The following is a 16,089-nucleotide window of genomic DNA, read 5'->3' on the forward strand; positions in this document are numbered from 1 at the left end:
CAGCTGTCAGGGCTGTGCACTGATGCAGGAGCGGGCAGAGGCTCTCACCTGCCCCCAAAATAGCTGTTTAAGGCTTGGAAGGACATCCTCAACCAGGAGATCTTGTTTATTTACCTTTCAGAAGTAGTGGTTTCATTTCTTCCCTTATTAGGCAGGGAGAAGGCAGTCACCTCCCCTCCTTCTGTTGCTTTTGGCCCCTAGCCCTGCTGGGTGACAGGCTCTGGCAGTGCCAATGTGGCCTGGCTTTAGCTCCAATAAGCAGTCTCCAGGCTTCCCCCACCAAAGGTCTGCAGTGCTTGGGAGGGTCAGCGTTGGATTTAAGGAGCTAGAGTGCTAGGCGAGGACTGAGTCTGATGTGGGCTGGAACAAGGCTGGCCAGCCTTGGTCCTAGAGATTTATGTCTTTCCTCACCCCCCACGGGGTGGCCTTTGTAGCAGCAATGAATGTGGTCAGCATTTCTTCAGTGAGGCACAGGGCTCCTACAGGCCCTTCCCCAGCCCCTGGTCATTGATCCTGGACTCTCTCTCCCCTTCACCCTGCTCAGGAAGTAAAACAGAACCGCATTTAGGGCACAGAAAACGAGTTTATTTGGTGAATGCTCATGGCAAACATCATCCAAGAGATACAAGCTGGGAAAAGTGCTGTGACAGAACTTAGGAGCTTCGGGGCTAATACAGTCTCACACAGGGGGAGGCACAAGGCTCTGGGTACACTGGGAATGTCTTCAGCCATTCAGCACCATTCGGACGAGCTCTGTGGAAAGGAGAGAGGATAAACCAGGGGGCAGGGCCCAGGGGAGGGGACCACCGGGGACCAGGAGACCATTAAGACCACGAAGGTGGCATATAAGAAGGGACGTGCCTGCAGCAACCAACCTTGGGGTCAGTTTGCAGAGGAGTCACCTTGAGTCTGACCAGTTCTCTAGGCCCCCAGCTCCCCTCCCACCAGCTGTTAGTTCCCACCCCACCCTGAGCAGCAAGAACACAGCAGAGGCAGCAAAGTTCTTAACTACACCTAAAGCTACTGGCAGCACTGGCAGGAGGAGAAGACAGAGTTTTGGGTTAGGGTACCTCCAAGCTGCCCAGCCGAAGGAAGGGGAAGAACTGTTCAGCTACAGCAGAACAATGGGGCAGGCAACCCACCCCCCTGTGCCAGCCACCGCTGCTCCAGGGCCAAAGGATCACCCTAAAGCAAGACGGGTCAGGTGTCAGGGTTCCCAGGCACCAGCACCCAAGGCCCTAGAAGTAAAACTTCAGGGCCCATTCTAGGAGAGGAGGTACCACACCCCCAGGCTGTCTTCCTCTTTGAGGACCCCTCCCTTCCCCAGTCAGCTCCATGCAGAAACATGCCAGAAGTCAGATGGTAGTAGGGGTAGGGCAGGGGCCATAGAGCAAAGGTGGGGGAAGAAAACACTGGGGGGATCAACTAGAGAGGGGAGGCTGGGAGGAGCCGTACCCGCCCCACGGGCCCGTCACCCCGACAGGATATGCCTCACAAATGCTGCGGGAAGGAAGAGACATTAATGGTGAAGACAAGACACACACGTGGGGTGAGGGGGTCAGGCCGTGGGGACATAGACATTCCATTTATTTTACTTCCCGTTCCTTCCCCACCCTTCACACCACATTGCCCCTTCCTTTCCTGTCATACGCCCCTGGCCTCCCGCTCCTGGGCTGGGCAGGGCCCTGCCTCTTGCCTGGCACTTTTTGGAGCCCAAGTCCAGGGACAGGGAAAGCCCCAAACTGTACTTGACCTGCCCCATACGGCTGCTTCCTCCCATTTGTCCCTCACCTTCATAGTTGATACAACCATTGCTGTCCTCATGCCCTGCCACCAGCATCTCTACTTCTTCCTCTGTCATCTTCTCCCCTGCAGAGGGAAAGGGAGCATTGTGGGAACTGCGTGACAGGTGAAGAGTCTGTCAGGTGGCACCTCAGCTCAAGGAGAAAGGGTAGAGCCTCACCCAGTGTGACGAGAACATGCCGGATCTCGGCACCCATGACAGTGCCGTTCCCCTCCTTGTCAAACACCCTAAGGCCTTCGACGTAGTCCTCATAGGTGCCCTGGTCCTTGTTCTTGGCCACAGTCTGCAGCATGGGCAGGAAGTGCTCAAAGTCCAGCACCTTCACGTTCATCTCTGCCGTAAAGGAGGCAGAAGGAAAGTCACACACGTTCTCAGAACCGAGGGGGTCACGGGGTCACCACCAAACAGACTGCTCCCACTCAAAGCAGCAGAAACCCATGGGATTTGCTAGTTGAGACAAGACCTGCTTGAGTTTGGGGCCTACAAAGACAGGCGCTCAGCCAAAGAACTGGGCCCACCACCGCACGGAGGAGTTGTTCTCGAGGACCCTCACCATCACTCTTGGGGTTCCCCAGGACTTTGAGCACCTCGGCGTTGGTGGGGTTCTGGCCCAGGGCCCGCATCACGTCCCCACACTGGCTGTACAGGATCTTGCCATCCCCTGTTCGGTCAAACAGCTGGAAGGCCTCCTTGAACTCTGAGGATTCAGATAAACATCAGCACTGGGCATATGGGGGTTAAACCAAGCCCTCCTGGTGTCCACTGCCCATTCAACTTTAATCATGCTACGGAAACCGGATACTCATCCCACTGTACACCCAAGTCCGCCGAGAGGGACGGACCCAGTGTCCGTTACTCCCAACTCGGGTATCCCACGTGAAGACACAGCCTTGCTCCCCCAGGCAGAGTAGTCACACCCGTTTACACACCCCTCGGCCGGCGCCGGCCCAGCCCCCTCTGCGCTGGGCAGGAATGTGCCGCCGCCCTGTCTGGGTCCGGCCCTTATAAGGAAGTGGGAGCCGCGGCCGGGGCTGGGGTTATCCGGGCCTGCCACCGCCCACCTTGCCGTTCAGCGAAAGTACCCTCGGCAAACTCCCTTGTCCCCATTTTTACAAAATAGCAGGTCACTGATTTTTAGTCCTCACAACTCCAAGCGGGGGAGGGGGAGAATTGTCACAGGAGAGAAGAGGCAGAAGAAGCTGATTAAGGGTCGGAGGCGCACAGGCAGCTTCAGACACCCTCCCAGCCCCCACACAGCAGGCAGTAGGCGACCAAGTTGTTTCACATGCCCACACCACCTAAAACTCACCCAGTGCTTGGGGCTCGGATCTGGAGTGGAAGGAGAGGGAGGAAGAAAGGGTGAGAAAAGAAAATGGAGGCTCCAGAGGAGGGAGCGGAAATCCAGGAGGTACCCCTGGAGGCGCTGAAGAGGTGACAGGTTGGGGTCAGGTGCTAGAGGTGTCTGCCTTAGCGTGACCTCGGGAGGGGTCAGTTACCTACCTGCGGTCTGGTCCTCGGTGAAGTCACACTGCTCAGAGAAGAGGGGAGCGGTCAGCAGCTGGACTCCATACCCCCAGCTTCCAGCCCCGTCCCACGCACAACCACAAACTCCGGTCCCGCGCCGGGGACTCGTTCGCTTCCCAGCAGGACAAGACCCCAGACTTTCCAACCCTGCCTCCAATCTTCCAGGCCCTCGGGTTCCCTTTGCCCCCTACCTCTGCCGCCTCCGCGCCCCCTCCCCCCAACTTCCCGCCTCTCGCCCCAAGCCCCGCTCATCCTCCCAGGCCCGGGCCCCACCATCTTGGCTGCCGAGCTCTGCGGGACCTGCTCCTGCGGTAATGGCTCCGGCTCCCGGCCCAGCCCTAGTCTTCGAACGTCCCGATGACGTCACCCTCAGCGGACCCAGCCAATAGGATTCCTGGCCAGGGCTTATGCAGATGAGTTGCTACATTAGTAATGAGATGGGCGGGGCCCGCCGCCGCTCCTTTCTCCAGAGCCCCACCTGGGACCCAGAAACCGCGCCCGGAGACGGGAGTGGGGAGAGCGCAGGAATCTGCTCTTCGGAGCAGCGGGAAGATAGAGGATAACGGATCGGGGAGAGGAGAGCCCTCGCTTCCCTCCCTCCCACCCCACGTCGGAAGAAAGCAGCAGTCGGAGGCGAAGGGAGGAACCGTCTCTTTATTTTGAAACAATAGGTGGCCTCCTAGTGGTAGGAACATGCTTCCGCCTGCGGGAGGACCAGTGTCCGACCCCACGGCATCTGTGGAAAAACATGAAAAGTTGCCAAACCCCAGCACTCATACGTAGAACAGGAAAACGCACTTCCCAGCTTTTGCACCGAGGCGGAGGGACCAGGAGGAGACTAGTCTCTGCAGGCGAGTAGGATGGCCCTACCTGGAGAGCTCACACGCTGAGGATGTGCTTCAGGAAGGCTGCAGAGGAAGCAGGAGGGGCTTCAGAAGCAGGCCGTGGGGCAGTCGTCTGACCTCAGATAATGCGGGCCCCAGGGTGCCCACACCGCAAACCGGGGGCCTCCTGCCGCCCCTCCTCCCCTGTCCCTTCTGCTCCTCTGCCCCCTCACCTTCATAGTTGATGCAGCCATTGCTGTCCTCATGTCCTGCTAGAACTGTCTCCACCTCCTCTTCAGTCATCTTCTCTCCTGAGCCCCAGACACAACGTTTTAGCCGCTGTCCTCCCTCCCTGACCAACCAGGCCACCCTATTCTGTGTGGTACCTCCCCTCCTCCCACCCTGGAGATTTGCCTGTAGCAAGAGAACGCCAAAAGAATCCTCTCCTTATGTAATGGTAATGCCATGGATGTGTCTCTGCATCTTGCTTTCCATTTCACCTGCATTAGCACCAGGCGGAAGCTTTGACAATGAAATTAAGTTCCAGAGAGTTAGAGAGTACCAGATCACAGAGCACCAGCATCTCTTCCAAAAGGGAATCGCAAATCTCCCACCTCTTCCCTTCCCCTGCCCTTTGGGAGGCAGCTGTGCCCCTTCTCACTTGAGCCTCTGCAGGAAGCAGCCCTTTGGGTTCTGCCCCATGGCTCTGACCTTCTCAGTCTCCTGCCCATGACCTACAGGGCAGTAATCCCTCCCTGGCTCCTCCTCCTCGGCAACCTTCTTCTGGGTCCATTCTCTTCTCTCCATGCCACAGTTCTGGGCTGAGCCTCACCCAGGGTGGTGAGGACATGTCTGAGCTCCGCTCCCATGACTTTGCCGTTCCCTTCTTTGTCAAACACCCGAAGCCCCTCCAGGTAGTCTTCATATGTGCCTTGGTCTCGGTTCTTGGACACGGCCTGGAGCATGGGCAGGAAAGTCTCGAAGTCCACACGCCGGGACTTCAGCTCTGAAGGTTGAGAGGTGAGGGAGAGGTCACTGTGGTGTCCCCTAGGACCCAGCTCCCACCCCAACCATGAAGGCTTTGATCCTGTTCAACATTCAGGATGCTTTTTCTGCCCCTGGGTTGACAGTTTTTGAAGTCATGAGACCCACCTCGGCATCTTTTGTCACCTTACCAACATTCCTCTGTTCCATCACCAAACTGAAAACCCCCACTGTTCCAGTGGTCCCCTCACCATCACTCTTGGGGTTCCCCAGAATCTTGAGGACCTCGGCGTTGGTAGGGTTCTGGCCTAGGGCCCTCATCAAGTCTCCACACTGGCTGTACAGGATCTTGCCATCCCCTACTCGGTCAAACAACTCAAAGGCCTCCTTGAACTCTGAAGTATAAAGAGATATCAGTGTTGACCAGGGGTCCCATCACCCCCAGACAGAGGGGAAGTTCAGAAACGATGTGTTAGAGCTGGGCAGCACAGGGGACGAGTGTGGGAGGTTTCAAGGTCAGGACGGGGATAGGTAATAGAAAGAGAATCTGACCAGGGGCTTGGGTCTAGGCAGTGGGCTCAGGGGACCAACTTCTCCTCACCCTCCAGCTGGTCCTTGTTAAACTGGATCTGTGGAAGAAAAGAGCAGGTGAGGAGGGATCTCAGGGCTCATTCAATTCCTCTGTAGCACTCCTCCCAACCAACTGCCAGCTACTTCTGGGGAGGGGCTCAAAGGGACCAGGCGGAGAGCCCAGCCACCTCAGACCCATTCCCAGATCTGGACTTTGGGAGAATCCCAAGAGGAGGAATTATCAGGGGGGAGGGTTTCCTAGGAACAGGGTTAATCCCATGCCACCTGTTCCCCTCCCTCCACGGCCCTGAGCCCTGCATCCCTCACATAACTGGGGGCTGAACAAAAGCTAAATTTACTCCTGGCCCCCAGCTGTGATTGTCTAACAAGTCTGTCCTCTTTAGCCTTCCCTGCTGGGGTTCAGAGATGTGGCCTTTAGAGCTGAACCGTCAGCTAAACGCAGGCAGTGGCTCCCTCCCTTCACCTTGAAACGGTCCTGGGAACCCAGATGTTCCCCATCTCACAGTCCCTGCCTCCAGCAGGGGAGTCGGTGTGTATGTACGTGTGTACGTGTGTTACAGGTTAATGGGGAGAACATATGTACGTGTGTTACAGGTTAATGGGGAGAACAAACAAAGATACCAGCAGAGTCATAAGCCTGGATGCTTCCAAATGACGGGCCAAGAGGAACCCCCAATATCATTTCAGTGCTCACTGACTCCTCCCTTCTAGACACCTCCTAATTCCCTAGGCTGTATTCCACCCTTGTACCACCCCCTCCAAATTCTTTCTTCACTTTCCGGCACTCACCACCACTTTGGAGAGGTCCATGGGGGGCTCCCAGGTTTTCTCGGGGCCTGAAGGGACAGCTGCCGCTTGCTCAGCCTTGGACTTGGCTGGAGGAGCCCCTGCTGCTGGCTTGGTAGCAGTCTTGGAGAGAGGGGGTCCCGCTGGTTTCTTCACAGGAACATCCTTCTTGGGAGGCATGATGTCCGGTGGCCAAAGGACAGTGTGCCGATGGGGGCACCCATCTCTGTTTAAATAGCCAGGGAGTCTGGGATGTTAAGGGGCGGGAGCAGAGGCAGGGAGCCAGTTGGCGGTGGGGAGGGTGAAACAGAGGAGAGATATGCCGGCCTGCTCTCACTCCCCTGGCCTCCTATGGTTCAGGACTCCTGCCCCAAGGTCTTCTCCCTTCTGTCTACCCTGCCCCAAAGGCTGGCCAGAACAATGGCCCCTTTAGGGGCCACGGAAAATAAAAGAAAAAACAGAGACTGCCCAGAATGGGGGAATTAACCTCTCAGGGAGGTCAGGATGCTTGCTAGTGACACTGAGATAGGGGTGAAGCAGAGAAGGGAATCCAGCAATTCCAGGCTCTCAGCCCCTTGACTCAGAGTAGCCCCTTTTTCTAGCAGCTTTAGACTCTTGAAAGATGAGGCAGAAGGGTGGGGGAGCTTGTGAACTGAAATAGTTAAAGTGGAGTCTGGGGGCAGTGAAAAGGTGAGAAAAAAACAAGATCCTCACCACTCCCCTCTGACCATGGCTGAGGAGGGGGGGGTTAGTTGACCCCGTGCAGCCTAGTAATCCCCAATACTTGTAATTACTGTCCTCCTCCCTCCCAGCCCTGAACTGGAGCTGAGCACAATATAGAGAAAGGATAGTAATAGAAAACTGAGTGTGACCCGCACCCACCGGCTCCGGTGCCATGTAGTTTTAGGGGTGGGGGTGGGGCAACGACCAGTTTAACACCCACCACCCACACTCCCAAGGAAGAAACCCTTTCCTCAAACCATCAGCCATTCAAGTCAGACAAAGGTAGAGAGCCTGCCGAATCTGCAGGGATTCCATGGTGGCACCCTGAGGGGAAGGGCAGGCTCTGACGGACAAAGGGCCTCAATTCTAAAATCTCTAATCCAAAAGGATGTGGGAGGTCCTGTGGGCTCCAAGAGTACACGCCCCTCTCTCGCCCCCCAACCAGAGGGATAACAAAAACCTTGGTTCAGGTGCCCGATTACAAGCCTTGCTGGGGGCACAGGAGAAGGGTCCAAGCCAGCGGCCTTAGGGAGAGGGAAGGGGTTGCTGGCTACTTTTGTTCTGGGGAGAAAGGGGTGGATTTAGGTAGCATTCTGAGGAAGACAGTAGTGATTCCATTTAGGCCCGGTGGTTCAGAGAATAGCTGCTGTCTTCCACTCGCAAAAAACCAACAACAACAACAAAAACAACCAAAAAAAAAAAAAAAAAAAAACACACCCCAAAACGTCTGAAACTCATTACTGCAAATTGTCCCATTTCAGGAAAATCAGCATCATTTCTCTGGAATACATTACACACAAACACACACACAAACACGACTTAAGGAAAGGGGAGAGAGAGTCCTTTCCCACCTCAACAAAACTCACCCTGCAGGATCCAGGTGAGGGACGGAGGCGGGGCGCAGGGCGGCCGCGGACCCTGAGGGGTTAACTCCGCGGCCCCGGAGCATGCCGGGAGTTGTAGTCCGCGCGCGCCCGCGGGCTCTCGGAACCGCAGTTCTCCAGCTCGTAAGGGACGCTGGGGTGGTGACTTCCGGCCGGTGGCTGCGGTTAGTGACTCAAGTTCTTTCAGGCGAGATTTCTGTCCCGGAACTGAAAGGCAGTGAGCCATTTACAGTCCTCATCCCTGACCCTAAAACCGTGCGGGGCCCCTCAGGATGAGTCCCTTGCTTAGCTCAGAGTTCAGTGTGGTGTGGGCGGGGTATTCTGCAGCAGCAGGCCGGGGAGGTGAGCTTGGAGGAAGCACTTACAGCCCTGGCGAGAGTGGTGCGGTCTCTCCAGCTTCTGCTTACCTTTTAGTAGAGTGAACAGAGCCCAATGAGTTGCTATCTGACTTGGACCACTAATCCCAAAGTGCTTATTTTTATTTTTTTTAGAGAGAGTGGAAGGGAAGGGGAGAGACAGAGAAGCATCAATGATGAGAGAGAATCATTGATCAGCTGCCTCCTGCACACCCCCTACTGGGGAGGGAGCCCGCAACCCAGGCATGTGCCCCTGACCGCAATAGAACCCGAGACCCTTCAGTCCGCAGGCTGACGCTCTATCCACTGAGCCAAACCGGCCAGGGCAAAATGCTTCTCTTTTTTTTTTTTTTTTTTTTTGAAATGAGATGGTAGTTGGACGTAAATGGTAAGATTTGGAGTGAAGCCTGCCCCATCTCACCCAGTCGAAGTTTCTTCGGACTGCGGCCGCACATGCTCCAGCCACCCCGTATAACCTCACGGGTCTCCTTGGAACTGAGGTCTGACTCTGACCCCTCCGCCCAGTGATGGACAGCTCATTCCCCCAGACAAGTACCAAAGGTCTCCTCTGTGTTGGACGGGAACCAGCCCGGCCGAGCCCACCTGCCCGCACTGGGTCAGTGAATTCCCTGGCAAGCATCTCCTGCTGGAGCCCGGGGCTGCCTGGTCCTGCGAGTCAGCGGATGGAGGGCAGGAGAGCTGAGGCCTAAGTTAACGTTCTGGGTAGTAAATGGGGTTTGTTAGTTGGAGAAAGCTTCTCAGAAGATTAGTAATGGGTTGTATAACAGAAATAAGGATGAGGAGGAGTTCGCAACCATTCCTGGAGGCCTCTACAAAGCAGGCACTGCATGAGGGGCCAGGTTATCTCAGAGAGGCGCCATAGGGGGTGCTAAAGAGTATGGGCTCAGCCCAGCCGGTGTGGCTCAGTGGTTGAGCACCACCCTATGAACTGTTTGATTCCTGGTCAGGGCGCATACCCCGGTTGCAGCCTTGCAGGCTCCATCCCCAGTGGGGGGCATGCAGCCGGCAGCAGATTAATGATTCTCTCGAATAATTGATGTTACGCTTTCTCCTCTCCCTTCCTCTCTGAAATCAATTAAAAAAAAAAAAAATAGTGTGGGCTCAGGACCAGCCTGCTTAGATTTGAATCCAGGTTCTGTCAGGTATTTACTGGCAACAGTCTAGCAAGTTTTGTTCTCTCTGTGCCTCAGTTCCCCCCATCTGTGAAATCATGATAAATCTACCTCATAGGGTGGTGGGGAGGATTAATTGTGCTAATATTTGTAAAACAGAATGGGCTTGGCACAGAGTAAGTAGTATATAAATGCTTGTTAACCCTTTGCACTCGCTTGCTTTTTTCTCGATTCCTTTATTCTACTCGGGATTTAATTTATTAAATACCCCAGATTTTACAGAGCGCGGCAGTAGAATAAAAACTGGAGTTTCTTTTCATACAAACTTATTTATTTGGATTTTTTTATATTTCAAATTATTGATACATTCAAAGAGTATAAAAAGAGCAGCTACCGATGCTAACCGTGTCGAGTCACACTTGCATTCCGAGTGCAAAAGGTTAAGTAGATTTCCTTTAATCTTCCCAACATACGAGCTAGCTGGTATTTTCTCCATTTACTTCCATAGAGGCCACTAGTCATGAAGAGATGGATAGTAAGAAGGAATACATTTCTCATAAGTGTTTGATTATGAGGTTGTTTGGGGAAGGGCCACATCACGAGTGCCTTTTTGGTTCTTTCATCACTTCCACAGAAGTTATTTCGTGTATATGGTTTGTCTGATTTCTTTTCTCCTCTTCCTTTCCTCACCTATAGCCCTCTTTGGGCACTTTGCCAAGAAGAGGTCATGGCATCATCTGACTTTCTAGCATTTTTGTCTTTTTTATACAGAAGTAGTGCAAAAGGAAGAGATGAAGACACTTGGCAAATAAGGTTGGAGGACTAGCCTTCTTTCTGTACTGTCAGTCTTGTGCAAACTGAACTGAGTATGGCCTTAACTGGCAGAGCTGATTTATATACACTGAGTGGCCTGATTATTATGATCTCAGAACGCATAATAATCTTAAACACACACACACACACATACACACACACACACACACACACACACACACACACACACACTAGAGGCCCGGTGCACGAAATTCATGCATGGGGGTGTGTGTCCCTCAGCCCAGCCTGCACCCTCTCCAATCTGGGACCCCTCTCACAATCCAGGACTGCTGGCTCCCAACTGCTCGCCTGCCTGCCTGCCTGATTGCCCCTAACTGCTTCTGCCTGCCAGCCTGATCACTCCCTAACCACTCCCCTGCCAGCCTGATTGATGCCTAACTGCTCCCCTGCCAACCTGATTGCCCCTAACTGCCCTCCCCTGCAGGCCTGGTCACCCCTAACTGCCCTCCCCTGCAGGCCTGGGTCCCCCTGCAACTGCCCTTCCCTGCAGGCCCGGTTGCCCCCAACTTCCCTCCTCTGCCGGCCTGGTCACCCCTAACTGCCCTCCCCTGCAGGCTTAATCACTCCCAACTGCCCTCCCTTGCAGGCCTGGTCCCTCCCAACTGCCCTCCCCTGCTGGCCATCTTGTGGTGGCCATCTTATACCCACATGGGGGCAGCCATCTTGTGTGTGGGAGTGACAGTCAATTTGCATATTACTCTTTTAGTAGATAGGAGATATATATATATTCGAGGCCCAGTGCATGAATTCGTGCATGGGTGGGGTGCGGCCAGCCTGGCCAGGGGGAGGGGAGATGGGCAGTTGACTGGCCTGCCTGCTGGTTGAACTCATGGTCAAGGGGACAATTTGTATATTAGCCTTTTATTATACAGGATATACACTGAGTGGCCATATTATTATGCATTCAGAGATCATCATAATCTGGCCACTCAGTGTATATTATATGTGGATTTTCTGTAACAAATGCCTATCTTCTTTTCTTTCCTTACCTAGTATGTGACTTGTATGTTCTTAGGGATTGCATATTTATTCTACTATTGGTCTCAACATAAAATAATTAGGAAGGGCACATCTTTAACAAGAAAAAGAAACATACATTTAAAATCCAACAGAACAATTTTTGGAATTATACAGTACTATAGATCTTCAGTAGCTTGAATAATTGTGGATTCACCTTATACAACTTCGCTAACCCTTTAAACACTAGCTAATGTGTTAATATGTTTAGGTAAAGGGAACATTTATTTCCTAAGTAAATAAGAGTTTGTTAAGAAAGATATCTATAGTCCTCTGGTATTCTGGCCAGAAAGTGCTGCTGGTGGCAACTCATAATGGAAAGAAGAGGGAGGATCATGAGGCTGTTTTATGATACACAGGTAGTTTATAAGGTCCTTCCCAAGTCCCATTTTTATAAGCCCATGATAGATGCATGATATAAACCGAAAATAAGTGTTTTGATATGTAATGTTAGTTTCATTTTGTAATGTTCTAAACCAGTGGTTCTCAGACTTAGCTATTTTTTCAGAATCTCCTGGGAGCTTTGTAATAAACAAACTTTGAGACTGTGCCCTAAAGATCTGTGTCAGGGCCTGGGAATCTATTTGAAATATGTTTAGCTCAATGGGAAGCACGCAATAAACTAACAAAATAGGTAACCACAGCTTTAATAAAAGGAGTGGCCCTAACCGGTTTGGCTCAGTGGATAGAGCGTCAACCTGCGGACTGAAGGGTCCTGGGTTCGATTCTGGTCAAGGGCATGTACCTTGGTTGCGGGCTCGATCCCCAGTAGGGGGCGTGCAGGAGGCAGCTGATTGATGTTTCTCTCTCATCTATGTTTCTAAGTCTCTATCCCTCTTCCTTCTTCTCTGTAAAAATCAATAAAATACATTTAAAAAATAAATAACTAAAAGGAGGGATAACCTGGCTGGTGGGGCTCAGTGGTTGAGCATCTACCTATGAACCAGGAGGTTCCGGTTTGATTCCAGGTCAGGGCACATGCCTAGGTTGCAGGCTTGATCCCCAGTGTGGGGCATGCAGAATGCAGCCTATCAATTATTCTCTCTCATCATTGATGGTTCTATCTCTCTCCTTCTCCCTTCCTCTCTGAAATCAATAAAAATGTATTTTTAAAAATAAAATAAATGTTTAAAAAGGAGTGATATTTTCAAAATGTACATTTGATTGTGTCATCTTTCAACTCAAAATCCTTCCATGTGTTTTTTTTTTTCTTTTTATCTCACCCGAGAATATGTTTTTATTGATTTTAGAGAGAGAGGGAGGGAGAGAAAGAAACATTGATCAGTTACCTCCTGCACATGCCCCAATTGGGGATTGAACCTGAAACCTGGATATGTGCCCTGACGGAGAATAGAACCCGTGACCCTTTCGTGCACAGGATGACGCTCCAACCAACTGAGCCAGGGCCCAGGTGTGTGTGTGTTTTGTGTGCTTTTTTAAAAAAAAATTATTTTTATTGGTTGATTTGAAAGAGGGGGGAAGAAGAAGAGACAGAAAAACATCAATTTGTTGTTCCACTTATTCACTTATTGGTTGCTTCTTATTTGTGCCATGACCGGGAATGGAACCCGCAATCTTGGTGCATCTGGATGATGCTCTAACCAGCTGAGCTACCTGGCCAGGGCAGGCCCATGTGTTCTGATAAAGATTAAATCCTCACATTGGCCCACACATGTCAGCACAGTTTCAAACACTCCTTGCCTCTACCAGTCACACCTCTGTATCAGCCACACCCTAATAGCTTTCAGATCTTTGTCCTCTTTGCTCATGTTGTTGTCTCCGTCCTTTATGTCTCTGCTCCCTCTCCCCACCAACACACACTGTTTCTAGGACCAAAGCACAGTGTCTGGCATGTACGGGGCCCTCAGATATCTGTAGAGTGAATGGCTAACTGAGAAAAGGAAAATTCAAGGATGAGCACCGATACTAGTCAGTCAATAGGGAAATGGGTGGGGATTTAAGAGACTGAAAGTTCCCATGTATTGAACTCTTAGTTTTACCCTGAAGTAGAAGGTGAGGCGATGGATTTGCTAAGAGAGGAAGTAGAAGGAGGTGACTTGAAGAAGTAGTAAGGGTCTGAAGTAGGCACTATGAAAGACAGGAGACAGTTTACTGGGGACCGATTCACAAATACTCATTTAATATTTACCAAGTGCCTACTCAGAGCTTTGCCCATGAACTTGCTTAGCAGCTTGGAAGGCGGTTGCAATGGGAGATCGTGAATTTGTAATGGTGCCAATCTACAAGGTAGTGATTTCCTTCCTCCAGCAGAACTCAGCTGTTTGGATGATTGATTAGAGAAAAGAGGCAGCTGGAATGGTGATGGGTTGGAGTTTTGTGGAATAGAGATGATGGATTAACATGGGATTGAGGGAACTGAGAGTCTGAGTAAAAGAGTATTTATGATCCACAACAAATAGAGAAGGAGTGAGTATAGCAGTGACCTATTAAGTTGAGAGAATATGGAAAGTCACTAAAGGCCGGAGTTTCAAGGAGGTTGAAGAAGAAGTGAGATCGTCGGAGACAGAGTTGGAGTTGCAGAAAATAGTTCATTTGAGATTAATATTTCAAAGGATATACAAGAATATCTCTGAAGAATACTAGTGGCCAGGGGAGTGAATGATGGAAAGCATGTGAAGTGAAGGCCATTGGATTTGAGGATGATGTCTCTTAAGGTTCTTTGATAGAAAAAAATAGCAAAAAATCTGACTAAAGCTGGCTAAACAGTAAAGAGAATTTATTGGCTTACATGAAAAGTCAAGAGGTCGTGTGGGTTTTAGGTTCATTTTGATCCAGAAGTTCAGGACATAACAAAAGGGATCTGCTCTCTAATTCTCATGCCACTGTCTTCCATGTGTTAGCACCTCCTTGGGTCCCCTCCTGAGCCAGGTATGGGTCAGCTGCACAGCTAGGACATCCTCATACCACAGGAGAAGTGAGTGAGCGTCTCTTGACCATTGGAATCAGTTCCTAGACTTCACTCTGACTAGACCAACTTAGAAAAACGCCTGTCTACCCTTGAACATTATAATCACTACGGCCAGGGAATGTCCTGCCCGGGTTGACGTAGGCATGGGTTATCGCCCACCCTTGTGGCCACCCACAGTATGCCCTTGCCACTGGAGGTGGATTGAAAGGATGTTGGGGAGGAAACCAACAGTGTCTACCACCATGAGGAACTATGATGCTAATTACTGAGTAACCTGCAATGTGCATTGAAGGTGCCAGGATGAGAGCCGTATCTAGGATGCCACACTCTTCAGTAATATTGAGTGTCAGTATTTAATGAATGACAGAGTTGGAAGAAGGTAGAGACAGTTTTTCAGATTGGCATTATCTCTAAAGGAGCTGAAATTTTTACTGCTCTGAGAATAACAATGGGAAAATAGTATTGGGGTGCAAGGAGAATGCTGATCCCACCTCCCATTATTAGTATATGGGGTTCAGGAGCAGGAGCGGTCTCCCCTGGAGCATGTTCCAGGTGAATGTGAGCCAGGTTTTAGGGGAGGCCAGAGTGAGCTTTGTTTAAAAAAGGTAAAGAATTATAAAGGGTAGAGTGAGTGGAAAGTGTTAGGTAGAGCTAGGCTTGCAGAGGGCACAGCGGAAAGGTTTGAGATGGAGGAGAACAGAGGAGGTTGAATCAGGGCCCTTCAGCTGCTCTCTTCACTTCCCTTTATCCTTTACATCTTTCTTACACTCACTTACGTGTCACTCATGTTCACTTACACTCTGCTTGCCTGGTCACCCTACTCCTTCCTAGATTTTTCGTTTCTTTTCTTTTTTTTTTTAAATCCTCACTCGAGGATGTGTTTGTGTTTTTTTACTGATCTGAGAGAGAGAGGAAGGGAGAAAGAAAAACATCAGTGTGAGAGAGAAACATCAATCATTTACCTCCCGCACGCATCCCAACTGGGGATTGAACCTGCAACCTAGGTACGTGCCCTGACCGGTAATCGAACCTGTAACCTTTCTGGTATACTGGATGGCACTCCAGTCAACTGACCCACTCGGCCAGGGCTTTAGTTCTTTTTTTTTTTTAATTAAAAAACTTTATTTTTGAGTAGATAATACATAGTACAAAATTCAAAAGGTATAAAAGGCCTACAGTGAGAAGTAGTTCCCACCCCTCTTCCCAGAGGAGCCAGAGCTGCCAGGTTCCTGTGCACCCTCTCAGAGCTCCTAGGCTTATGCACGCGGGTGTGTTTGATATAAATGGGTGTGTACACACACACTTCTACCCACAAGCACACATTCCTCTCTATCTCCTTCTTAGTTCTTTTTGTTTCAATTGAGGGATAATCAACATAGTACTTTCAGGTGCACAATATAACAATTTGATATTTGTTGCAAAATGATCACCACATTGTAAAAAAAAAATCGCTGCAGCCCTAACCATTTTGGCTCAGTGGATAGAGCATTGGCCTGCGGACTCAAGTGTCCCAAGTTCGATTCCGGTCAAGGGCATGTGCCTTGGTTGCGGGCACATACCCAGTAGGGGGTGTGCAGGAGGCAGCTGATCCATGTTTCTTTCTCATTGATGTTTCTAACTATCTATCCCTCTCCCTTTCTCTCTGTAATAAATCAATAAAATATATTTTAAAAAATCACTGCAGTAAGTCTAGTTAATAT

General features: G+C 50.9%; 2 protein-coding genes across 3 annotated transcripts; both read right to left on the reverse strand.

Moving 5' to 3' along the window:
- Positions 1 to 563: 563 nt before the first annotated feature.
- On the reverse strand, positions 564 to 3,689 carry MYL6 (myosin light chain 6). Of its 2 annotated transcripts, XM_054718972.1 has the most exons (7): positions 3,602 to 3,689; positions 3,305 to 3,332; positions 2,358 to 2,501; positions 1,964 to 2,137; positions 1,792 to 1,869; positions 1,456 to 1,500; positions 564 to 753 (listed from the first exon to the last, which is right to left on the reverse strand). In XM_054718972.1, the coding sequence occupies exons 1-6, from the start codon at positions 3,602 to 3,604 to the stop codon at positions 1,472 to 1,474; spliced, it is 456 nt and encodes a 151-aa protein (XP_054574947.1). In that variant the 5' UTR covers positions 3,605 to 3,689; the 3' UTR covers positions 564 to 753; positions 1,456 to 1,471. The 2 variants fall into 2 exon arrangements, with proteins under 2 accessions (XP_054574947.1, XP_054574948.1); XM_054718973.1 differs by lacking the exon at positions 1,456 to 1,500 and having other exon boundaries at positions 3,602 to 3,688.
- Positions 3,690 to 3,964: 275 nt separating this feature from the next.
- MYL6B (myosin light chain 6B) lies at positions 3,965 to 8,178 on the reverse strand. The gene is made up of 8 exons (XM_008148622.3): positions 8,103 to 8,178; positions 6,517 to 6,739; positions 5,738 to 5,765; positions 5,388 to 5,531; positions 4,985 to 5,158; positions 4,386 to 4,463; positions 4,199 to 4,236; positions 3,965 to 4,064 (listed from the first exon to the last, which is right to left on the reverse strand). The coding sequence occupies exons 2-7, from the start codon at positions 6,691 to 6,693 to the stop codon at positions 4,208 to 4,210; spliced, it is 630 nt and encodes a 209-aa protein (XP_008146844.2). The 5' UTR covers positions 6,694 to 6,739; positions 8,103 to 8,178; the 3' UTR covers positions 3,965 to 4,064; positions 4,199 to 4,207.
- Positions 8,179 to 16,089: the final 7,911 nt, after the last annotated feature.

The sequence above is a fragment of the Eptesicus fuscus genome, chromosome 7, assembly GCF_027574615.1.
Source record: "Eptesicus fuscus isolate TK198812 chromosome 7, DD_ASM_mEF_20220401, whole genome shotgun sequence".
Lineage (NCBI taxonomy): Eukaryota > Metazoa > Chordata > Mammalia > Chiroptera > Vespertilionidae > Eptesicus > Eptesicus fuscus.